The following is a 23,953-nucleotide window of genomic DNA, read 5'->3' on the forward strand; positions in this document are numbered from 1 at the left end:
TGGCCAATCAGATCACGCCTGTGGACGTCATTCAGCCAATGGCGACTCGCGGCGCAGTGTGTCGTTGGAACGTTAGAAGGTTGAGCGAGAAGCTGTGACAGATAAGGAGAGAGAGAGCGCGCGGGACGTGAGAAAATGTCAAAATGGGAGAAGAAGTGACGATAAAAAGTAACAAGTAAGTGACGCAATACTTTACTAAGTCATCGTTATCGTGACCGTGTCTTCCTGTGAGACTTTGAATGGCTGTGCTGCAGAGGTGATGCGCGTGCATTCGGTGGTGTGGCGGCGGGCGGCTGCGCGAGCAAACAGGAAGCGCCATAGCGAGTCTCACTGTGTGTGTTTTGATGACAGGTTTACTCATTTATCTCGCATTAAAAAGCTTATCTAACATCTTCACTGCAGACTGTGACGTTATATAGTCATAATATCTGACTGGTTTGCTGGTCACCAGATTAGCTTTGTGTAGTGTGTGCTATGTGTAGGTTATTTTGATTGAAATGAGCCTTCATAACTTGATGCTATGCTCACAGCTCATATGGATGAATGAAATGTAAATTCGCGTAATAAATTTCACTCTGAGGACTGTATATGCGTAAAGGTCTGATCAGGTTGATGGTGATGAACTGATTTGACAGCTTATATGTTGCCAATGTCATTGGTGAAAACACAGTGGGCTATATCGTGCAAAACATGGTCCGGTGTCACGATATCAGTCATTCAAATCTCGGTTATCGAGTCGAAACCCGGCTGCAACAACGGTGTCATCGCTGTATCTATTTGTGTTTGCGTGTGTGTGTGTGTGTGTGTGTGTGTGTGTGTGTGTGTGATATATGGTTTTAATATCATGTTTTTTGTCAATACCGTAAACAGTATATTATACCTGTTACTTGCTGTTTAAGAACTTTGGATCTTGTGCATTAATAAAAATATGGACACTACGAATCCCAGCTAGCGCTGGCGGTATATCGAGTTTTGGGCATATACCGAGACCCCCCCCGTCACCCCGGTGTGAGATGGGATGAGACAATATTGTTATTGGTATGGTATGATATGTCCCTCATTTTTTGAAATGGAAGCTCTTTAATAAATGTGACCCAGCCTGTGAAAACCCAGCTAATCCATTCATCCCAAAATTAGCGAAATATGATTTTTGGTTATTATTGCCCAACCCTAATCTCAGTATGGCTTTAAATTAAATATTTAACAATCCCAGCTGCATTTGATTCAACGTTGAATAAACGTCCAGGACAAGGTTGAATCAAAGTTGAATTACCTTTTTGATTTTGCTAATTGAAATATCAAACATTATTTCAACCAAATTTAAATGTTGATTTTAAGCATTTTATTAACCTTTTGCAACCGTTTAGCATTAACTGTTGCATCAACGTTGTTCCAACGTTGAAACAAGAACTGACATTATTTCAACCATATTTCAACCATATTTCAACATTAAAGGTCATATGCCTGCTGGGATATGTCATTATTTGATTTCTGTTCTAGCTACATATAGGATCTTTACAAATATTTGAGTCAGTGACTTTCCAAAAAGTAAAAGTTCCTATCAGAAATTAAGAACGGTTTTATCGGACGCACGCACGTTGTTGCGGTTACGCGTATGGACGTAACTAACTTTCAGTCTGAATAGGGCTGTGCAAAAAATTGACTGCGATTATCATGCGCGTGTCATCAGTAAAGCCGGTTCGGTGATTAGTATTAAATCGCCATCAGCTGCTTTCAGATGGAGCGGCATTTATTACACAGACCCGTAGTTCACCGAGAAGCTAGGCAAAATCGGGTTCATAATCGAGGAAAATCGATTCCGATTTTCTATGCAATTTTGCCTAGCTTCTCGGTGAACTACGGGTCTGTGTAATAAATGCCGCTCCATCTGAAAGCAGCTGATGGCAATTTACTTCTAATCACGGAACCGGCTTTACTGATGACACGCGCATGATAATCGCAGTCGATTTTTTGCACAGCCCTAAGTCTGAACTCTGGAACAAATACCTCGTCAAAAATAACGAATATTTTGGTTTCCGAAAGACGAGAGGAGACCGTGATCACGGATCACCGCTATGTAAAGGGAAGTTTGGCAGCCAAACTGTAGTTAACATTAATTTTACACAGTAACGTTAGTTCAGTGTAGTTTTTGCGGATTAGCTATGATTTTAACTAAGATAATGTACTTGTTATTTATTTTGCTCGTTATCTATATAAAATAAATAAACTACTCTAAAAAGACTCTTATTGTTATTGATTCTTTGTGAAAGTATACCATGTGTTCCACAAAAGCCGTTTGTTTATGTTGTTACTGCTGAAACCGTCTATAAACAAAGAACCGCTGAAGAACATTTCTTTTAAGTGTGTAGTGTCTAACCATAATATTCCCTGCCTTTCTTTATATATTTTAAGCAGCGCTCACACACGGTCACCGCACACGGCTGTTTAAGCATGTCCACAGATGACAGTATCTCTGAAGACGTGTCCAGCTCTGTGGCCCTGAGCCACGATCAGATCAGTGCCAATGATGGGAAGGAGAGCGAGGTGTCCATCGTCTCCTCTGAGGACACGGTGTCCGGACTCCCCGAAGAGGAGCGGCCCGCGTCTCACCCTGCTCAGACCCTGGAGGGCTTCCTACATACGACAGAAGGGACTAATCGACCCTCCAGTACACCAGCATGCAACATTTCTAACAAAATAAGGTCCGTGGCTGTTTGATATTTGTAGGATTATTAATACACAACTTATAATCTTAAAATGGTTCATTCTCTTGCTTTAGGAATCTATGTCTTCGTACCGAAGAGGAGTTCGGCTCAGGGAGAAGTTTGCCCTTTATCAACCCCAGCTCCATAGAGACCCTCAGAGCCCTGGTGCAGGAGATCCAGAGCAGTGGAGAGACGAACCCTGAGATCTGGAAGAACTGTGAGGTACGCAGATGCTGACACCACCGTCATGCCCCAGATTTCTGGGTTGTTGTCTGGGGTCTCCCCTAGGAGTCACCTCATGTCAACAGCACAATACAGCTGATCCCCACAATACCTCTATGAGTGAGATTATTTAAAAACGTGCCATCTAGCGTGTTCAGATTGAACTGTTCTGAAATTACATACAGCGTCCTGACATTTTGTTTCCAATTAAAACAGGGCCGGTGGCTACATCTCTTTCAGTTGGTGGAAAAGCAATATCAAGAGCAAATACTTGCTCAACAGGATCAATACCAGTGCCAAATACAGGTGGGTTTCTTCAGGAGTTATTTTTGTGCTGTACTTTCTCACTCAATTGTGTATGAGGATGAAACATACACTACACAAATACATCTAGCTATAAATGCACGATTTCAAGCATCACACATTTGAAGTCTGAGGGTGGAATTAGCATAACCAGAGGCAGACACTACTTGAGTATTTTAAGTACATTTTCCAAACCAAGTGTTTGTCTTGGGCGAAAATTTACTTTACTAAAAAATGCATAGAATCATACTGTGCGTTCCTTTTATATTGCTTATTAAAATGGATTTAATACCCGATTACATAAAAATGTGTAAACTTTTAATTTTCTTGAGCAAAAATTAATTGATGATAATACTAGAAAAAATACTAGATGTTTAATGTACTTAAATATTAAATATAAACCCAAAACTTGAAATTATGAAATGTAATGGAGTAAAAATTATGATAATATGCTTTTGAATGTATGTTTTCCAAAGAAAAACACAAATAAAATAAATAAAATACGAAATACTTAAAAATCTACTTTTATGTGGAAAGTAAAAATACTTAAGTAGTGTCCACCTCTGAGCATAACTATAGTTAGCATTAGCGTAAATGTGGTTCACGGTTGCTTCGCTACAAAAGACGCCACGGGAGCACGCTTTGGAAGAAAGAAGCACCTTGACCGCGTTTAATACGCGTTGACAAGTGAACTACAACAGGATGCCGTAATGTATAACGAAATATCGGAATGTGTTTAGAAATCATATCACTTTTATTGAAAGAAAAATTCAGCTAAATATATTGATATTGAATTATTGTCCCTAGTTTAAGTGTTAACATGTTTTTAGCCAGCTACGTTTGGGTTAATGGCACAAGAAGGTAGTGCTGGGCGATTTGGCCTAAAAATAAAATCTCCGATTTTATTTTTTTTAATTCGACTTCCGATTTTTTCCGATTCCCCCCCCCACTTATTAAGAAAAGCAATAAGTACAAACGGCAGACAACTTAAAGCAAATTTTGCTTTTATTTAATCAAAAGCAAGACAAATGATTTTATTCCTTTCTTTGGAACAAACTTCCCACTCTCGCCGGTAGCCATGTTGTCGCTTGCTGTTGCCGTTTCATGTGTTTGTGCTATGATGATGATGTTGTCCCTTGCTGATGCTGTTTCACGTGTGCTATGTTGTTGATGTTGCTATAATAACGCTACGGAAGCCCCGGGCAGCCAAAAATGCGCCATTACAAAAAAATCGAATTACTTATTTTTTAAATCGCCCACAACAAAAAATTCGAATTAATTCATTAAATCGATTTTTCGCCCAGGCCTACAAGAAGGTAGCTATAGCCCTATTCACATAATATATCAGTCCCTCCAGAAAAACGTGATTATGCTATTGCATGATTTAACGCATAATCAGCCAAAGTTCGCATATTTATGCGGGGGCCGTGTTTTTTTCAAATACAGCGCACTTTTGCAGCATAAATTGCAGATTTCCGTGTGCAAAATATGCGGGGCTTGCATGATTTCATAATCCCCGCATTTTTATAGCAGAAATCACATATATCTTAGCAGAAATTTGAAAAATGTTGCGTTTACTTCACACAAGCGCAGCTATGTCCCCTGTTGCCATGGGAACATTATGAAGTGACGTGATTATGTGATGTGAACATCATTGAAAAGCTGCAAACAGTTTTTCAAGTTCCTGCCGTTTTTGCAAGTTCCCGTCATTTTATTGCATAAAATTGCATAAATATCCTGCATATTCCATCGCATTTTTTAAGAAAACATGCTGCAAGATCAAGGATTTTTCGTTTTTCTGGAAGGACTGATATATACTGATAACGTGTCCCGGGATTGTTTGATTATGGTGCTAGTGATTATTCTGCTTTGGGTTTACACCACATATGATTTTCCAGCTCATACAGGATGAAATTAAGGCGTTAGTGCAGTTACAGAACCGGCAAATCAGCTCTCCGATGCACCAAGCCCTTCAAACCGGAAAAACCCACAAGCTTTCAGAAGACCAAGCGACCGTAACCGCATTCCCACATTCGGCCGCGGGGCCTCTGTCACCCCCTCATCTCACTGTCCATCCTCAAGACAACTCTGAGGAGGGGATGGTCACCGTTATGAGCAGCGGTTATGGGACTCTATCCACCTGGGAGCACAGATTGGACCCGAGCCGGGTCAGTGTAGCAGAAGGAAGGGATGAGGGGATCTGGTCCCCGAACCAACAGGATGGCAGTTTTACGCCATCCCCGATACCTGACACAAACCCACTGAGCAGAAGCCTCACAGATAATGACAAGCGTCAGATGACAGACGCTAGTGGATCTAATCAAGAAACAGTAATAAGGTAATGTCATTATTACTATAAACTCTTAAATATGAAAAGTTTTTCGCTTAAAAAATGGGAATTTGCTCATCCGGTATGATTTGTGGTACCGACATGACCGATACCTCGAATGGTTCAGCATCAGACTTCAGTATGGTGGTTGTGACATTGCTGTATTTCTGTAGTCAACCTCTGACCTCATGGGCCCAACGGCAAAAACACAAACCTAGAAAAAACAGGAGGACACAAAGCAGGACATCACATGTAGAGGAGAGAGACAGGACCTCGACAGGAACAGGATCTCCTAAGGAGCACACTGGTATTTTGTCCAATGTAAGCACACTGGAAGTTTATGAGTTATGCACACTGCAAAAAATGATTTTCAAGAAAAAAAATTCTTAATATTTTTGTCTTGTTTTCAGTAAAAATATCTAAAATTCTTAAATTAAGATGCTTTTTCTTGAGCAAAAGACCCCAAGAAAATAAGTCTTGTTTTTAGACCAAAAATATCAAAAAAATATAAATCAAGCAAAAAAATCAGCCAATGGGGTAAGCAAAAAAATAAACTTAAACACTAAATTCAAGAAAAAATTGCTTACCCTATTGGCAGATTTTTTTGCTTGTTTTATGCACAAAATCACTTAAATTTAATATTTTTGGTCTTAAAAAAAAGACTTATTTTCTTGGGTTGTTTTGCTCATAAAGAAAAAGCATCTTAATTTAAGAATTTTTATATATTCTTACTGAAAACAAGACAAAAATACTAAAAAAACTTTATCTTGAAAATATTTTTTTGCAGTGCCACTGCAAAAAAATGACTTTCTAACTTAGAATTTTTGTCTTGTTTTAAGTACAAATAACTAAAAAGTTTTGGCAGATTTTTGTTGCTTGTTTTTGGCACAAAATCACTTAAATTTGTTATTTTTGGTTTAAAAACTAGACTTATCTTCTTGGGTCGTTTTGCTTATCTGAAACCATTACATACTACAACTGAGTTTATAAACATGTGACCTCTTATCATATGAATTTTAAATGATTGCATTAAAACATTAATAGTTAATAGGTACAGTACGTATAAATACAGTTCTGATCTCATGCTTTTCCAGCGTGGACGCAATTCAGCCTCTGTGAATTCATTGCCTTTGAAGAGAAGCGACAGTCTGATGTCTGAAGCTTCAGGTAACACATTTTTAAGAATCAGGCCTTGTGTATGTGCATGTTTATCAAGACCTCTTTTCATGGATGTCTCTGATAGTATGATTTTAAACAGAGATCTGTTTTAGTATTTAAGCATAAATTGATTCAGTTAACAGTGTTGTTGTGAAGTTGCTTTAAAGGTAAAAAAATATTTTTTTTGTTTCTCCTGTGATTTTTTTTTTTCCAGGTCTCTCTTACTGGAGGTTGGATGAGAGTGAGTTATACCGCCCTCTACCTGACAACTTTGAAAGTGGCTCTTTCATTCTACATCAGGTAAAATTGGATTCAGGTCTTGATGGCCAATTCCAATTTATTCACTATATCCGAAAGTGACTTGTATCTAAAATATCGGCATTTAACTCTTTCCCCGCCATTGACGAGATATCTCGTCAATTAAGAGAAAACTTAAAACTCGTCTTTCCGCAATACCGCTATTATCCACCAGGTGGCGCCCTTCCGGAACGTTTTATCTCTGCTTTTTGCTCAAAATATGGTGTTTTTGCAAAAACCTACCCATATTCAAAAGCTGATTGCAAAAGAACCACTAAAGGTAGGATGAAACGTTTTTTTTTGTTTGAAAGCAGAGGGTCTGTTCTTTCATTTGGTATATTGTATGTTTATATATTTAAAGAAGAACATTTTCTGGAGGGCATTAAACTTTGGTGAAAATCATGAAAAACGCTGGCGCTGGCTGGCAACTTTTTTTAAAAACGCTGCCGGTGAAAGAGTTAAATAAACACTTAACACTGGCATTTGTAAAAAAAAAAGTTACAGCGCCAGCAGTTTTATGATTTTCACAGAAGTTTAATGCTTTTCAGAAAATGTTCTTCTTTAAATATATAATCATACAATATATAAAATGAAAAAACAGACCCTCTGCTTTCAAACAAACAAAAACGTTTCATCCCAGGGCTCTACACTAACTTTTTGCACTGGTGCGCCTTTTTCTTAGGTGCACCAGCACAAAAGTTAGGTGCACCCAAATTTTTGACCGCATTGCATTTATAGTTCACCCAAAAATGAAAATTCTTTCATATTTACTCACTCTCATGTTGTTACAAACCTGTATAAATGTCTTTGTTCTGGTGAACATGACTAAAAACATTTTGAGGAATGTTTGTAACGAGTAATTCCATGAAGGCTTCCATGTCGTTCCGCCATATTGAAATACTATAATAACAGAGAGGGACAAAAAGCACTAGCCTTCTGCAATGCGTTTCCACAACGCGTTTTTGTTCAGAACATATGAACCAGCTGAAACTGATAAGGAGATCAGTGTGTGTATATAACGGCTACTGTAGTTGCAACACGCATTTGGAAAAGCGAGGCGCTAGAGAGCACTATTCGTTTGAATGCAAAATACAATTTCACCACTAGATGGGGGAAAATCCTACTTACTATCTCTCTAAAGGTAGTGTGTGTAAATTTTAGCAGCATTTAGTGGTGAGATTGCAAATTGCAACCAACAGCTCACCCCTCAATTTCAAAGCGTGTATGGTAGCCGCCACAGGACAAACATGTCGTCAATTGAGACAACATAGGGACGAAGAGCGCTCTGTAGAACAGTTTGTCCATTTAGGGCTACTGTAGAAACATGATGGTGACTTCCATGTAAGAGGACCCACGGTGTATGTAGATAAAAACGGCTCATTCTAAGGTAATAAAAACAATATGGTTCATTATATAAGGTCTTTATAAAGCACTGATAATATAGTTATGTATTTTAAGAAATGTTTATCAAAATGTAAATAGTTTTCAACTCTGTTTCTCTGTTGCACACAGACACCAGACGACAACCGACTCTCTCTGTCTCTGCGTGAAATCTACCACAGCAAACAGAAAGGAGATCCCAAAAGTCACGAGTGGGACTCCTTAATCAACTCCCCGAACTCCTCAGCTCAGGTCAGCCCAATTAACACAAGAATTAATTAAGCAGTGAAATGTCTGGAGTGTCTCCTCACCTGTGAATCTCTCCATTAGGTTTTGACTCTGGACTCCACGGTGCACGTGAAACACTCAGATCACACGTCAGGCTTCACGTCTCCCTCCCACTTCAGCAGTCCATCCGCACAGGTCCGAGTCTATCCCGGCGGCAGCGGGGCGCCTGTCAGTCCAGACTCCGCAGCCCTGCACAGCCACAGCGACACCGACTGCATCTCCAATGCCAGCAGCTTGTCTGCGCAGCAGCCGCCCAACCGGACGTCTCCCTCTCTGAGAGCAAACCAGGCCAACAGCGAGGATGAGGGCAGCCACACCGCCACGGTCACAGTGCAGCCCAGAGGTCCGCTCGCTCGAGGGATGTGTAGCACCGGATCAGCCGACGCAAGACTGGAGAGAACAGCGTCACTGGAAGATCCGGTGGTCCTTTCACTGTAAAGACCTTTTACTGTTTACTAAATCCAGTTTTATTTTGAAATATGCAATGTTACAGTAAAATGATCTTTAAGTGTTTCATGTTAACATTTTAACAACATTTAGTCTCCTCAAACCTTGTCTGTCACAATCAGGGTTGCCAAGTTTATGGTTTTCCTGTGGAATTGGGATAATTTAACACCGTTTTATGTCCCCGGGTTAAAGCGAACCCAATAATGTCATGTATCCCTGGAAATGCGAATTTTAACACAGATTTTACACCTGTAACATGACTTTTACCAAAGGAGTGCCCTTTTGCTGTCAAAATCTGGCAACCCTGGTCACAATAATTCGTCTTTGATGGTTCTTCTCTTGCTAGGTTGAGACAGAGCCTTAGGGAGAAGCACACTCGACATATAGCTGATCTCAGAGCTTACTACGAGGCAGAAATAAGTGCACTAAAAGATAAACTGGACCTGGTGAATTTACCTCTTGACATGGAGAAAAGCAACCAGATGTTACTTGAGAGGTGAGAGATCAAATGATGACCTGCAACACTATAAACACCAACATACGCTAACAAATATATATATATGTATTGTATTGTGTATATTTATCTTTGTACAGCTTTGAATTAATGCTAAAAAAAAAAATTGATTAGGTTTTCAAAATTAGCCAATAGAATTAAAGAGTTTGGTTTTCAAAATGCGATAAAATAAAAAAAAAGTAGTTACCACCAAAATCAGTATTGTATCAGGTCAGTATTAAAAAGTAAATTCTTAATTTTATGCGAAATCAAATATCTACCGTGTTAGTCATATTTTGTCCCTTTTTTCCAAACCGTGATAAACGCCACTCCTCCTTCTCAGCAGATTTCAATAAATCCGCTTAACCAATCACAGCGCACCATTCCATGCATTGTAAACAATAATGGCGGCGCTTTAAATACACACAGAATCCTAGTTTTCCTCATCTACTTTGTTCTTTGTGATCAACAAACAAACACAGCGAAAATCGAGCAGGACCAAAACATTTTACAGCTGATCGCTGTCAAAAAAGTTCAGTGATGACGTCCCAAGAATAACAGCAGCAATGAGAGTGTTCTTAATATGACACAGTAAGTGTTTTGATTAATGCCATTAATGTTTATTTTTTATCAGTGTATACCACTAGTTAACTAAATGAATACACAACGGCAAAGATGAATGCACATTAATATATTGATTCAATAGATTTATAGCATTTTGGAAAAAAATGTGGATTTATTGCATTTTGCAGAAAAAAAATAATCAGTTTTTATAATAAATCTTTGCAAATCAAATTATAGATTTGAATTTTTAATGTTATTATAACCTAAAGATGCTTTGTGAAAGTTTGTAATAGAAAATAGTGTTTTTCATCTTGTCACTTTCTTGGTATAGAAAACACGTTTTTACCAAAATTAGTCAAAATGGATTTATTGCGTTTTGGAACCAAACTCTTCATTTCTACTTAAGTGCATCTATACGGTCTCTTCTATTTTATTTCAAGCATCAGTCAAGCATTCATACCTCACTGATCTAATAAACAAATTAACCACACTAATAACTAGTAGATCTAATGTAACGCCAATTACAAGTGAATTCGTTTTTGCTGGGGCTGCTTTATGTACATCAGTAAAGTAAATCTGGTGACATCTGGTTTAAGAGAAAATAAATATTCTGTCATGGGAGGAATGGATGAACTCTGATTATGTCTCTGATCTTTGTTTATTAGATGTCAGCACCTGGAGCGAGCGCTAACAGAGGCCAGCACACGCATCCGAGACCTGGAGATCAAAAACCAGATCTTAGAAAAACAGCTGGTATGTGTCACTGCGTTTATCTGCAATGTATATTAAGTGCTGGTGTTTAGCAACATTAACTTGGATATACAGCGGGTAAAATAAGTACACGTCACCATTTTTCTAAGTTAACATATTTCTGAAGGTGCTATTGACGTGACATTTTCACCAGATGTTGGTAACAACCCAATCAGTCCACACATTCAAAGAAATCAATGCCCTTTGCACACGTGAATTGCATCAACATTTGGTGAAAATTTCATGCCAATAGCACCGTTAGAAATATATTTACAAAAAAAAAATGGTGTTCAATACTTATTTTACTCGATGTATGAGCATTAACAAATATGTAGACACAGTAACATTCAGCAGAAAACTTCCTTCATAAAACTGAAAATAAACTTTGTGCATGAACTTATCAACACTAATTCATAACTTGGGAGCTTTTTTAATTAAGTAATTTTATGTACTATCCACTTCTGATATAAGTTGGACACTTGCTGGCTGTGCGTCATGATTTGCTTCAGCAGATCCATTAACATTTAAGTTGGGTAAAGCAATACTACAAAGCCATAGAAGCTGACATGGCATTAAAAAGAAAATAAATACACCGACCGACCCAAACTATATTTGTTTACAATACTAATTTCATGAGCGAAAGCCCTTTAAATCAAATTAAATTAAACAAATTTAGTCTAGCATGTACAATCTCTTGCACTTTAGAGAAAAAAATTATTTTATACAAGCGTAGAATGGAAAACTATTTTTTTTGTTTTTTACTGTTTTTTGCATAAAATCATCCTAAATACAGGGTTCCCATGGTCCTTGAAATCCTTGAAAGTTTGTGAGTCTGGGGGAAAAGTTCAAGTCCCTGGGCAGTTTTTGAAAATAGACATGTATAGATACAGGTCATTGAAAGTCCTTGAATCTATTTTATGCAAGAAGTTTTCTGAAAAAAAAACCATATTATTCCCTGTGTAGTGTAGGATAATATCATAAAAATTCTGTTCGCTTTAAATGCTTATATTTTCTGTATGCAAATGTTGATTCATACCGAAATGCTTTTTTGCATAGTTGTGTTTGACAAATGAAAACATCTTTGGTTACGTATGTAACTGTTGTTCCCTGAGATGGAACCAAGACGCTGCGTCTCCCTTGCCATACTTCCTGCATCCCTGAACGCCGTCTTTGGCAATATTTCAAATAGTGATATACATCCTGGCTCCCGCGTCACCCTGTCTTTGTCGTTAAGCCTCACCATTGGTTGAATTTGATATACACATTCAGACACACTTACCCCTGGAGGCGTCCCCAAAGTGTCATCACAGTGACGCAGCGCAAGTTCCCTCGAACGGGAACTGTAACAATGTATCTTAAAAGGTAACACGATGTAACCTTGCTCTCACTTGAAAAGTGTCCCCACATTTCGTTGTTGAATTTGAGGGTATTGGACCTAGAAAGTCTTTGAAAGGTCCTTGAATTTGAAGTTCATTAAGGTGTGGGAACCTTGTAAATAATATAAAGAACATTTTGTGAGAATTGATATCTTTAATACTGACTAAGATCATGTCAAATATTGAATCATGTCAATGATTGACATCATAAGATTGTATTTCACAAGAATTATCTCAAACTTTTTTTGTATGTTATCCAGGCGGAGTGGCCTGAACGGTACGACGCGGCCAGCACAGCGGTCCGGGCCCTGCAGCAGAGATTAGAGGAGACCAAACATAGCAGCCGTGAGAAAGACGGTACCGTGAACAAACTGAAGAGCCGCCTGCGACAGCTGGAAGAAGCCGTCCAGCGCGCCTATAAGGAGGTGGATGAGAAGGAGGCGTGTCTGATGAAAGAACACAAGATGTTGCAGGATGTGAGCCGCCCATCGCACTGTCTCAAATCCATCACTCTTTCTTTGAAGGTCAATTTAGTAATGTTTGTTTTTGTTTGTTTAGCTGCTAAATGAATACGATGGGTTGAGAAGAGAGCACGAGGGAACAAAGGTAGCGTCATGACACAAACCTGTGAATCTCATTGAATTATGCATACAAAAGGCAGATGATCATTGTGTTTTTTTAACAGGACAAATTAACTTCAGCTGAAAACAAGCTGTTGGATGCCAACGAACAAATATGTGACTTGAAAAGGTACTTAAACTTTTATTTAAAGGTTATTTTTATTAGATTATTAATAAAATTATTAGATTATTATTAAAGTGCTAAAATAATATAAAAATTGTAAGTGCGGTATAATGTACAAACAGCATGTTTACATGTAAGACTGACATGCTAATAGACTGCTGCAGGGATGATGTATTTTTGTAGACAAAACCCGAGTTAGCAGGCGAGCTAGCACTTCGTCTTGAAGTCAATGGGTTTTTTGAATGGGGTTTTGGTTTAACATAAGCCCAAGATATTTTTACATTTTATATAAAATACATAAAACACACCAGTAATACATGTGATTTTTTTAAAGCTTTAACGTGTCTATAAAAGGGATGCTAACAAGTTGCTACATTGGACTACAAACTTTGTGGGGGTCTATAGACGTCATCATGCATAAAGATCTCAAAAACAACACAACATGGGCACAATTCCCAACAAAGATTCATCCTCTGTATTTCCTTCTAAAAATGTTTTTAATAAAGTTTCAAAGAGCTGTCTACCTTGTGGTGATGACGTTAATGTCGAGAGAACCCGCGGTGTAGTTCGCTTATAGCATAACTGTGGGTTTACACTAGATGCGAGTTCAACGTTTTGCGCGAGTAGATTACATACAAAGTCAACTCAAAGATGCGATCAGACGCGTCCTCGCGTGGGGCAATGTGAATGACGTGATATGGGCGGCGCGGTTGCCGCGAAAACACGCGCTATTCGTCTCAAACGCGTCTTCGCCCGAGTTGAATATTTTCAAAAAATTCGCATGACACGAAGTTAAATCCCGCGAGTAAACTAGAGCGAGTAACGCGATGTCCCGCATTTGGTGTGTACGTAGCATAATGCTGCGTTCAGACCAGCGGCAGTAGAGGTGTCAAGCATGAGTGATTTCAATGTTAAGTCAATGTGAAGATGTGTGTCTAGAGGTCTCGCGGCGTGAATGAGCCGTTTATGGCGGCGTGGTTGACGCCATTCCGCCTCATTCGCGCGAATGGCACGAATTGAGTGTTGCCGCAGGAAACGCGCGAGTTGAAAAATTTCAAACTTTGGCGGAAAAAACGTGTCGAGTTAACCAATCAGGAGCTTGCTCTACTAGTGACGTGATTACAGAAAGTGAGCAGAGTTGCAGAAGCTCCTCCCATGATGCGAATTTCCGCGTGAATGTCTCTAACTGGAATTTCACGCGCGAATGAAGCCAGTAAAATAGCTAAAAAAATAGCAAATGCGCCGCCCATATCGTATCATTCGCATCACCCCACGCGAGGACGTGTCTGATCGCGTCTTTGCATTGACTTTGTATGTAATCTACAGGGTTTCCCGCAGAAAATTTGTTAGTTAAGGTGGTAGGGTTGTGCAGATGGGCGGGCCAGGGGTGTGGCAATCAAAGGGGCGGGGCATACGTGTCATGATGAAAATATTTTATTTAAAACACTCAAATAAAACTTAATTTTGAAGAAACTATGACAGAAAATGAACACATACTAGATTATTAATGAATTAAATGTTTTATCAACAGGCTAGTTATCCTCCAGACAGTGACGGACCATGTCTTTCTCTCATTTCGGCCATGTGGCGTTTGGTGGAATTTTTATTTTGGACGACCTAGTTAAGGTGGTAGGGTATCCCAGCTTAGGTGGGCCGCCCGAACTGAAAAGTGCTGCGGGAAACCCTGATCTAATCTCGCGCAAATCGTTGAACTCGCGTTTGGTGTGTATGCCACACCATATGTACGCTTTTAATTTCTAGTAAATGCATTTAGACTTCAAAATTCATAAAAGTTGTGTTCATCTGTGAAGATTCATCATGTTGGAAAAACGTGTAAGTGTCATAAACGTTTGGATTATGCAAAAAAAATTGCTTTGGGCCTATGGGAAAAATTATGGGCTTTTTGGTGAGGGAACCAGTGTTCCAGGTTTGCCTAAAAAAGTATGTCATTCCTGTGGCAAACTATATAAAGCATTACGTGTTTTTGTCTTTGTGGTTTGGGAATACTGATGGTAATAATCATTTATCTGTATTGTTTTGTAGGATCATCTCAAAGCTGGAGTCTCAATTTCGACAGTTACAGCATGAGAGTTTGGCTAAAACCCGTCAGTCTCTCCACGGTCACTCTCAGCCGTCTGGTGCAGGGTACAAACATCTCACAACTTTATTTTGTTTGCACTTTGATGCCTCATATAGGCAAAATATTGGGTCATAAAATCGTTTAAGCTTTATGATAGTCATCAAAACTTTTTTTTTCATTCCCTTAAACACTTCCAATTTTAAAGAGATAATCACATGTGTTAATTTACGAGATGAACAGACTGGAAACATTTTATGCTGTAGTTACTACAATGGCATCTCTGGATCTTTGTGTTGTCAGTTTATTTCATCACCCTGATCTGCTGATGTCACCGAGTAGAAGACAGCGAGATGTCGAGAGCAGCATAAGGAACAGCACTGGTCTCGCGAACGAACACTTACCTGGATCATCTTCAGACCGGATATCCAGAGAGTATGAGAGCTTCATTTCTGCCACATTCGTAATAAACACCTCAAAAAGCTAAACTTGTGCTCACCTCTCCACGTCTCCAGATGGCTGTCTCCTCCAGAGAGAGAGCAGATACAGGTTCACACCGAAGAGCAGAAGAAGAAAGATGTTCCTCTGACACCCATGATGAAAGCTCTGATTCAGATGGAGGACACCAAAGCCACGGAGGGTCGAGCTCTGTCCAGGACCAACTGCAGTTCCTCTAGTACGTCACCATAGCTTCATTCATTAACCTGCATTTGACACCGAATGAAAGAAATGTATTATAGTGCTTCGATTAGTATGAGGAGGATTTTATACTGTAATCTTAAATAGCAACTTAACATAACAGGGTTCCTTGAAATCCTTAAAAGTTTGTGAAAAAAATTCAAATTTTTGAAAATATACATGCATAGAGACAGGTCATTGAAAGTGCTTGAATCTATTTTATGCAAGAAGTTTTCTGGGAAAAAATCCATATTATTCCCTGTGTAGTGTAGGATCATAAACATTCTAGACTTTTTAAGCACACGTGCTAAACTGCTCGCTTTAAATGCTTTTATCTTCTGTATGCGAATGTTGATTCATACCAAAATGCTTTTTTGCATATTTGTGTTTGACACATGAAAACGTCTCGGGTTATGCATGTAACTGTTGTTCCCTGAGAAGGGAACGAGACGCTGCGTCTCCCTTGCCATACATCCTGCGTCCCTGTAACGCCGTCTATGGCAATACTTCAGATAGCGATATACTTCCTGGCTCCCGTGTCACCCTGTCTTTGTCGTTAAGCCTCACCATTGGTTGAATTTATATACACATTCAGACGCACTTACCACTGGAGGCGTCCCCAAAGTGTCACCGCAGTGTCTGGAAAAAAAATCATATACATCAAGAATGGCTGTTGAGGTTGAATAAATCGTGCAATAATTTTCATTTTTGGCTAAACTATCCCTTTAAGAATAAACACTGGGAATTCTGGAAATAAAAATTAAAATAGTTGGCAAGCCTCCGATGCCCTTTAACACTTCAAAGATGGGACAATAAAAGCTAAGGAGTATCCTGACAGATAGCACCTATTCTCTCTTAAGTCACTTTGAGCATTTGAACTCTGGGAGGCGCTATAAAGTCTCACTGCCTAATAAATAATTTTTAACAACTCTTTTCTCTAGAATGCCATTAAAATCTTGTCAAGTGACTGACACATTTGCACCTCGGTGGAAAGTAAAGATCTAACTAACTAACTGTAGTGATCTTTTTTTTTTGTATCAGGGTTGCCCAGAAGACGACCTACAGTGGCGTTTGTTGAATCATCTGTCAGAGAGGCGGTACAGGACAGGAGCGGAGCTGGATTAATAGCTCAAAGGAGTCTCTCCCCAGAGGGTCACAGATCTTCCTCTCTGCCCCCTCGAACACAGAGAGGCGTTCCTCTGTCCACACCCAGTGAGTGACTCCCGGTTAACCTTGGGTCCTTACAGGATGTTCCTGTATCCTCATGCTGTTTTTTAATTGTAGATCGACATCCAGAACGGCCACAACGAAATTTTTTGGAATATTATCTTTTTTACAAATGAGCTTTACGTGCCCATATAATCTTTAATCAAAAACGCGAATCTCCTCCCCTCCTCGAAATGATCTCTCTTTACTTCAGGTCATGGTGGGTGGGGTCTGGGAAAAGATCGCAGTGATTAGCAAATAGCAACATGACCCAACTTCCAATGACCCAATTAGTTCTCGATGTACGAATTCAAGCCATATGTCACGACGGGGAAATAAGACAATCGCTATTTACATTTCATTGTGACTGTAATATGCTTATGATTGTAGCATGCTTTAGTATTTCGGTGTTGGAAGCATGTTGTAATTTTGATTCCTCTTTTGACAGCAAAGAGAGACACCTTAATGACGCCTATATCCGCAAAATCCAGCCCTAAACGCTGTCCGTCAGAAAACTTCTCCACTGCGTTAGGTCACCCTCTTCCATCCCAAGAGCACCTGCAGAGCAGGTAACCATAATGTGAATCATCATCAACATCTGTTCTGATGCTTTGATACTCAATAATGTTTTATTCATTGTCTTCTAAAAGGTTTGATTTAGTTTGTGATCGAAATGGTGCCAATTCCTCTCAGCCATCCCATCCAAGCCCAAGAAAGAGGTTACAGTTTATGACATCCGACAGACCAGAAGGTAGCTTTATATGCTGGACTTTATGTGTTTGTAAAGTTCTTACTTATTCATTCTTACATATTACTTTGATTTAGTGGTCGACCGATATATATTTTTTTAATGTCGAGAAAGCAATGTGGTCCATTGCCGGATATGAGGCCGATATTGCACAAATGTAAATGCAAATGTAAAAGAAAACACGGATCAGGGAACAACTTTTGACTTTGAAGCCCCAAAAAAAGTGCATCCATCCTTTACAGAGGTAATCCACGCGACTCTAAGGGGTTAATAATAAAATATCTCCAAATGTGCTAGTCTGAAAGATAATGGAGATGTGTATCTCGGATGGCTTGAGGGTGAGTAAATCATGGGGTAATTTTGATATTTGGATGGAGTATCCCTTAAGCCATGTCTGGGAATGTTGAGAATGTTGATCTTAAAAAAAAAATCTATTAAGTTGTTGTAACATTTGCATGAACTGTGATTGTCATTAACCCTTTAAGCTTAACCCCGTTCTTTCACTTCCTTGTAAGCATTGGTATTTCCTTCAGGAACTGTGAGTGTATTGTGAATTTCCTCCACAGTTAAGGCTCAGTCTAGTGTGAACTCATCTGATGCTCCAGAGAGCAGCGAATCAGACGAGCGTACAGGCAGACACAGATGGCAGGAACAGGAAACGCCAATCAGTTCACTGCAGACACAAGACTCTGGGGATGACGCGCAGCTCTCCTGTCAGCCTCGCGTTCAGTCATTGGCCGACGCAGAACGTCTCTTTGATGAGCTCACACAGGAAAAGCAGCAGGTGATTGTGGGATATTTCCTGTTATCGTACAAAGATCTTCGATAAAAGTTTGTTGTGAAATATCTCCACATTTAGTAGATTTTTTTTAAATAACATCTGAAAAAGTATACAGCACCGTCAAAAGTTTAAAAACACTCATTCTTTACTTATATGTTTCTTCATTACTATTATAAAATATTAGTAAACTCATAAAAGCTATAAAAGGTAGTTAAGTTGAATAATGTTGTGACTAAAAGCACCCCGACTAAATCACCTTTTGACTAGAATTTTCAAGATTTATCATAAAGCTTCTTGATGTCTCACCCTGAGAAGCATTTTTAAACAATATTTTATTTTTAAAACTAGCAATATATTTGGCATAAGTATATTTTGTACAAATATTTCATAAAGAATACTGTTTGAACAAACCAAACCAAATTAATTAAATCATTTCCGTGAGTAGATTACAAAGTCAATGCAAAAATGAGAATACTTGAATATGCGTGACACGTTGCGCAAGCCAATCAGCAAAGAGCTTATTCACACGTCTGGTTTGACACGTCTGGGTGCAACAGAAAATGGAGGAAAGCTTTGTTTCTATTCACTCGAGTAACTCGAAAAACAAGTAAAGGCGCAAGTAATCTAGAACAAGCAATGCAAATATTTGCTTCATTTTTGGTGTGCACACGTTATGGTTTTCTCCTGCCAGGTAATAAAATGGGTGAAGGAGAGACCTAAATCATATTGGGGAATCAAAATATCAGAGATATGAGGATGGGGTGTTTTGACTTGAGACAGTTAGCACCACCTCAAGCAACCTTATAGCGAAAAATATGAGTTATTCGAAGAGCTCAGATGGAAATATTGCTAAACGCCACCTCTGTCAAAAATGAGATAATGATATTAACCGATTGCATTTGGCATCTATTATACGTTCATCAAATACTTTTACTTAAATTCTGCTTAATCCTGACCTCAGGCCATTCAGAAATACCGGTTTGTTGGCAGAATCCGTTAAAAGTCATGTCGAATTTTCAGCAAGGTCCTCTAAGTGCAGGGAAGAAGAATTAAATGAACGACACACACGGCACGCGTACATTGGATTTCAAAGAGTTTTTTAACTGGTTAAAGGAGGCGTGTAAATATATTAGGTTATTGACAAAATTTTTGAGCCTTTTACCTTTATTGAGAAAGGACAGTGAACAGCAACTGGAGACTTTTTAGAAGCAGAGATGTTTGCATCGCTTAGTGGGTTTTGCAGCGAAAGTCAAATTTGTTATATACCAATGAAATGACTAAAGTGACATTTGAGATGATAAGGCATTTCAATTACTGACTAATAACCTTTTCATTTCAAATTAAGAACCTGATAAAAATGCTCATTTACAAGTAAACATGTCAGACCCACTAAGGGATGGTTCACATATTTGCCTAAAACCGCACCGCTTCCCCTCATTCTTTACAACTCGCTTTCGACGTGGGATTTAGAAAATTATTAGTATAGTAATTAAAGTATTTTTAACTGGCTGCGGCATCACCGCGCCTGAAAAAAAAGAGTGTTGCTCTCTATTTTAGTGCACTCCCGATTCTAAATAATGTATTTGTGTGTGCAAAAGATACAAAATGTGAATTGCCCCTAATGCTGCGGACACACCAAACTGATCTAGATTACTCGTGGGATTTACCTTAGTGTCATATGAAATATTCGCTTGAGTTGAAAATTTTCAACTTGCGCTAAAACGCGTTTGAAGTAGGGCTGGGAAAAGATTAATCGCGATTAATCGCATACAAAATAAAAGTTTTTGCATAATATGTGTGTGTACTGTGTGTGTAATTATTGTGTATATTTAACCACACACACATACATATATATTCATGTCAGATTTTTTATAAAAATATAAATAAATTTATACACACACATGTAAATGTTTCTTAAATACATACATGAATGTGTGTGTATTTATATGTACATAATAATTACACACAGCACACACTCCAATATTATGCCAAAAATAACTTTTATTTTGTATGCGATTAATCTTTTCCCAGCCGTAGTTTGAAGCGAAAAGCGCATGTTTTTGTGCCAATCGCGGCGCCCAATTTGCGTCATTCGCATTGCACCGAGCAAGTTCGTGTTTATTCGTCTTTCCATTGACTGTCTATGAAATCTACTCGCGCAAATCGTTAAATTCGTATTTGGTGTGTTCCTCGCTCAAGTTTACGCGTGTGATTTAATTTCGTTTCATGCTTCAGTTTAATATTTTCAACTTGCGCAAAGACGCGTTTGAGGCGAATAGCATGTGTTTTTTATGCCAATCGCGGCGCCCAATTTGCGTCATTCGCATTGCACCGAGCAAGTTCGTGTTTATTCGTCTTTCCATTGAGTGTCTATGAAATCGACTCACGCAAATTGTTAAATTCATGTTTGGTGTGTTCCTCGCTCCCGTTTACGCGTGTGATTTAATTTCGTTTCATGCTTCAGTTTAATATTTTCAACTTGCGCAAAGACGCGTTTGAGGCGAATAGCATGTGTTTTTATGCCAATCGCGGCGCCCAATTTGGGTCATTCGTATTGCACCGAGCAAGTTCGTGTTTATTCATCTTTCCATTTGACTGTCTATGAAATCGACTCACGCAATTCATAATATTCATGTTTGGTGTGTTCCTCGCTCGAGTTTACGCGTGTGATTTAATTTCGTTTCATGCTTCAGTTTAATATTTTCAACTTGCGCTAAGACGCGTTTGAGGCAAATAGCTTGTGTTTTTATGCCAATCGCGGCGCCCAATTTGCGTCATTCGCATTGCACCGAGCAAGTTCGTGTTTATTCGTCTTTCCATTTGACTGTCTATGAAATCGACTCACGCAAATCATAATATTCATGTTTGGTGTGTTCCTCGCTCGAGTTTACGCGTGTGATTTAATTTCGTTTCATGCTTCAGTTTAATATTTTCAACTTGTGCAAAGACGCATTTGAGGCGAATAGCGTGTGTTTTCTCGGCAATCGCACTGCCTAATTCATATTTTACACTGACTTTGTATGTAATCTACATGCACAAATTGTTGAAATCACGTTTGGCTTCGATTGTTATCCTTACTTTATATAGTTAAGCACCTAAATGTACAGAAGAATAATTCAAATATAAAATCATTGATTTTATTTCTTTCTCATCTCACCGTATGATTCCATTCTTATCATGTCGCCTTATGTAAAGAAACGATGCACATGATATTAAATTGCGGTGTGTTTACACAGCATGTGACTCCCTCACCGGCTGTTCTGGTTTAAGAGCGAGTGACTGTAGGATCAATGCCATTGCTATGACCTCAGCATTGCACGTTACGTAATCCGTCTTTATAGTACTGTGTGTTAATCACGGCTATTTTAAGAACAGGCTTCCCTTTTCCTATTCGTGCCGAGAAGTGCTAATTCAAAAGCCTGTTGTTTAAGCTCAGCTGTTTCCATCAGCAGTGCCTTCAGCAATTTGGTCGATTGCCGTGACGTCTACCTCTATTATTTATTAATTTATCTCAGATTGAAGCGGCGCTGAGCAGGATTCCAGGAGCCGGGGCTCGAGTCACGTTGCAGAGCAGGTTAGACGAGGTGAGAACATGATCCTGAATGACTGTGTATGTTATATTATAAAACTAATTGTTTTGCTACTTGATGTTTGTATTTCTTTTTCGGATCTCAGGTGTCATTGGAGAATCGCCTAGAAAAGGTGAACCGTGACCTCGGGTTTATTCGCATGACTTTGAAAAGATTCAACATCCTGCGGACATCTGCTAACATCTAGCCTGAAGTCACGAAATATGATTTCATGTTTAATTGGCTTTCTGTATCCCGGACCATATGAATAATAATAATAATTATTATTATTATTATTATTATTATTAGGATAATAATATCTGCTTGTCCCACTGCACCGACTCTAATGTACATGTTCAGTAAATATTTGTACTTTTGTTACCGTAGGATCTATTTTGTATGTTTTATTACACAATGAAGTATATTTTAATAATAGCAGATTTGTAAAAACATTTACTTTTTTAAATTGTGCCTGACTCCTTTGGATGAATGAAAAATGTATATATTTTTATTTTCAGTTTTGCTGCTAATCAATGAATGGCAAAAATAGTCCTGCTGGGCAGATCATTTGCAGTGTTTAAATGCATTTATTTTTTACATTTCTTAATTTAAATGACTTTTTATGTTTTTACACTATGCTTAAGTATTTTTTGCTTTCATTCATTGTATGAATATTATTAGTCATACGACAACATTGCCTGTGCCATATGCGATGCGAGCAGATGATTGATTGTACACGATGACAAAGAGTTGAATTGCCTTGTTAACATCATCTCATGCACAGAAAACAAACCCGAACCAGCAAACCGTTTACACAGTTTTCAAAGTTAGACCTCTGACATTTTGAAATGCAACATGCACAGGAAGTATTGCTAACTTTGATGCATGAATTTTGAAATATACTCTTGTCTGCTTTTCCATTTTTAGATGTCAAGAGTTAATTTTTTCCTCGAGCTCATGAAATCTATTTACTGTTACACTGAAATGTTTCACAATTAAATCTGCATACTGAATGATGTGGTCGACAGTTTAATAAGTTTAATAGATGACATTTAAAACGGCGTCCTTGTTGTATGTGTGTGCATTATTCAGTAGTGTTAGTGCTAAAAAGACTCCCCCCCCCAAAAAAAATAAAAATTAAGTTTAAGCAGCATTCGATTGTACAATAGTACAATGTGATTATCTAGGTTGATAAAAACGTTTAAGTCAATAACGGGAATTGTTCACCAGGAAATGTTGCTATCTATTCATGCTTGTCAATCCAAACCCGGATGAAGTGCTAAGATCTTCATGGAACATTTAACTGAGGGAATGTTTAAATGATAAAAGCTATTATCTTAATTTTGGTTAGTTCATCAATGCAAAAAAAAGAGATAATAAATAGCTTCGTAACATGTATGTGCAGTTTCCCGGACAGGGTTTAGATTAATCCAGGACTACACTGTAAAAAATTTACTGTAAAATTTACAGTAAATTACTGGCAACTTTGGCTAATTTTTTACAAGTGTACTGTAAATCATAAACTACAGTAAGAGTGTAAACTGTTACAAGTTAACTGTAAGTCATTAACTACGATAAAACTGTACATTTTTACAAGTTTACTGTAAATCTGTTAATACATTTCTGTGTTTAGGCCTTAGTTATATTAAGAGACTTAAGCAGTTTTTACAAACACACCTTTCAAAAAAACAATACTGGTGTGCATTTTGGGACAAAACAATTGCACTGATATATGTTAAGATATGTCAGTGCAGGTTGTTTTTAAATTAAGGCAGCTCAAATATGCATTTTAGTCTGGGACTTGAATAATTCCTGCCTTTTTTCAAATCATATAGCAA

General features: G+C 38.4%; 1 protein-coding gene across 2 annotated transcripts; it reads left to right on the forward strand.

Annotated features, from left to right (window-relative positions):
• The first annotated feature begins 55 nt into the window (after nucleotides 1-55).
• On the forward strand, nucleotides 56-23,589 carry LOC135744500 (M-phase phosphoprotein 9). Of its 2 annotated transcripts, none has more exons than XM_065262669.2 (24): nucleotides 56-175; nucleotides 2,416-2,702; nucleotides 2,780-2,927; nucleotides 3,144-3,233; nucleotides 5,129-5,568; nucleotides 5,733-5,880; nucleotides 6,654-6,726; nucleotides 6,932-7,017; nucleotides 8,527-8,646; nucleotides 8,725-9,116; nucleotides 9,476-9,625; nucleotides 10,852-10,939; nucleotides 12,573-12,788; nucleotides 12,871-12,918; nucleotides 12,998-13,062; nucleotides 15,100-15,201; nucleotides 15,437-15,568; nucleotides 15,649-15,809; nucleotides 16,853-17,023; nucleotides 17,466-17,586; nucleotides 17,668-17,768; nucleotides 18,332-18,549; nucleotides 22,062-22,130; nucleotides 22,222-23,589. In XM_065262669.2, exons 2-24 carry the CDS (start codon nucleotides 2,452-2,454, stop codon nucleotides 22,321-22,323), a joined length of 3,492 nt encoding a protein of 1,163 aa, XP_065118741.1. In that variant the 5' UTR covers nucleotides 56-175; nucleotides 2,416-2,451; the 3' UTR covers nucleotides 22,324-23,589. The 2 variants fall into 2 exon arrangements, with proteins under 2 accessions (XP_065118741.1, XP_065118748.1); XM_065262676.2 differs by having other exon boundaries at nucleotides 76-175; nucleotides 2,413-2,702.
• The last annotated feature ends 364 nt before the right edge of the window (nucleotides 23,590-23,953 follow it).

The sequence above is a fragment of the Paramisgurnus dabryanus genome, chromosome 10, assembly GCF_030506205.2.
Source record: "Paramisgurnus dabryanus chromosome 10, PD_genome_1.1, whole genome shotgun sequence".
Taxonomy (NCBI): domain Eukaryota; kingdom Metazoa; phylum Chordata; class Actinopteri; order Cypriniformes; family Cobitidae; genus Paramisgurnus; species Paramisgurnus dabryanus.

Excerpts from the sequence above, each read along its gene's own strand:
- LOC135744500 (XM_065262669.2), top strand. The coding sequence starts at position 2,452 with ATGTCCACAGATGACAGTATCTCTGAAGACGTGTCCAGCTCTGTGGCC. Across the intron at positions 5,881-6,653 it reads ACACTGGTATTTTGTCCAAT|CGTGGACGCAATTCAGCCTC; the intron begins GTAAGCACACTG and ends ATGCTTTTCCAG. Across the intron at positions 7,018-8,526 it reads GCTCTTTCATTCTACATCAG|ACACCAGACGACAACCGACT; the intron begins GTAAAATTGGAT and ends TGTTGCACACAG.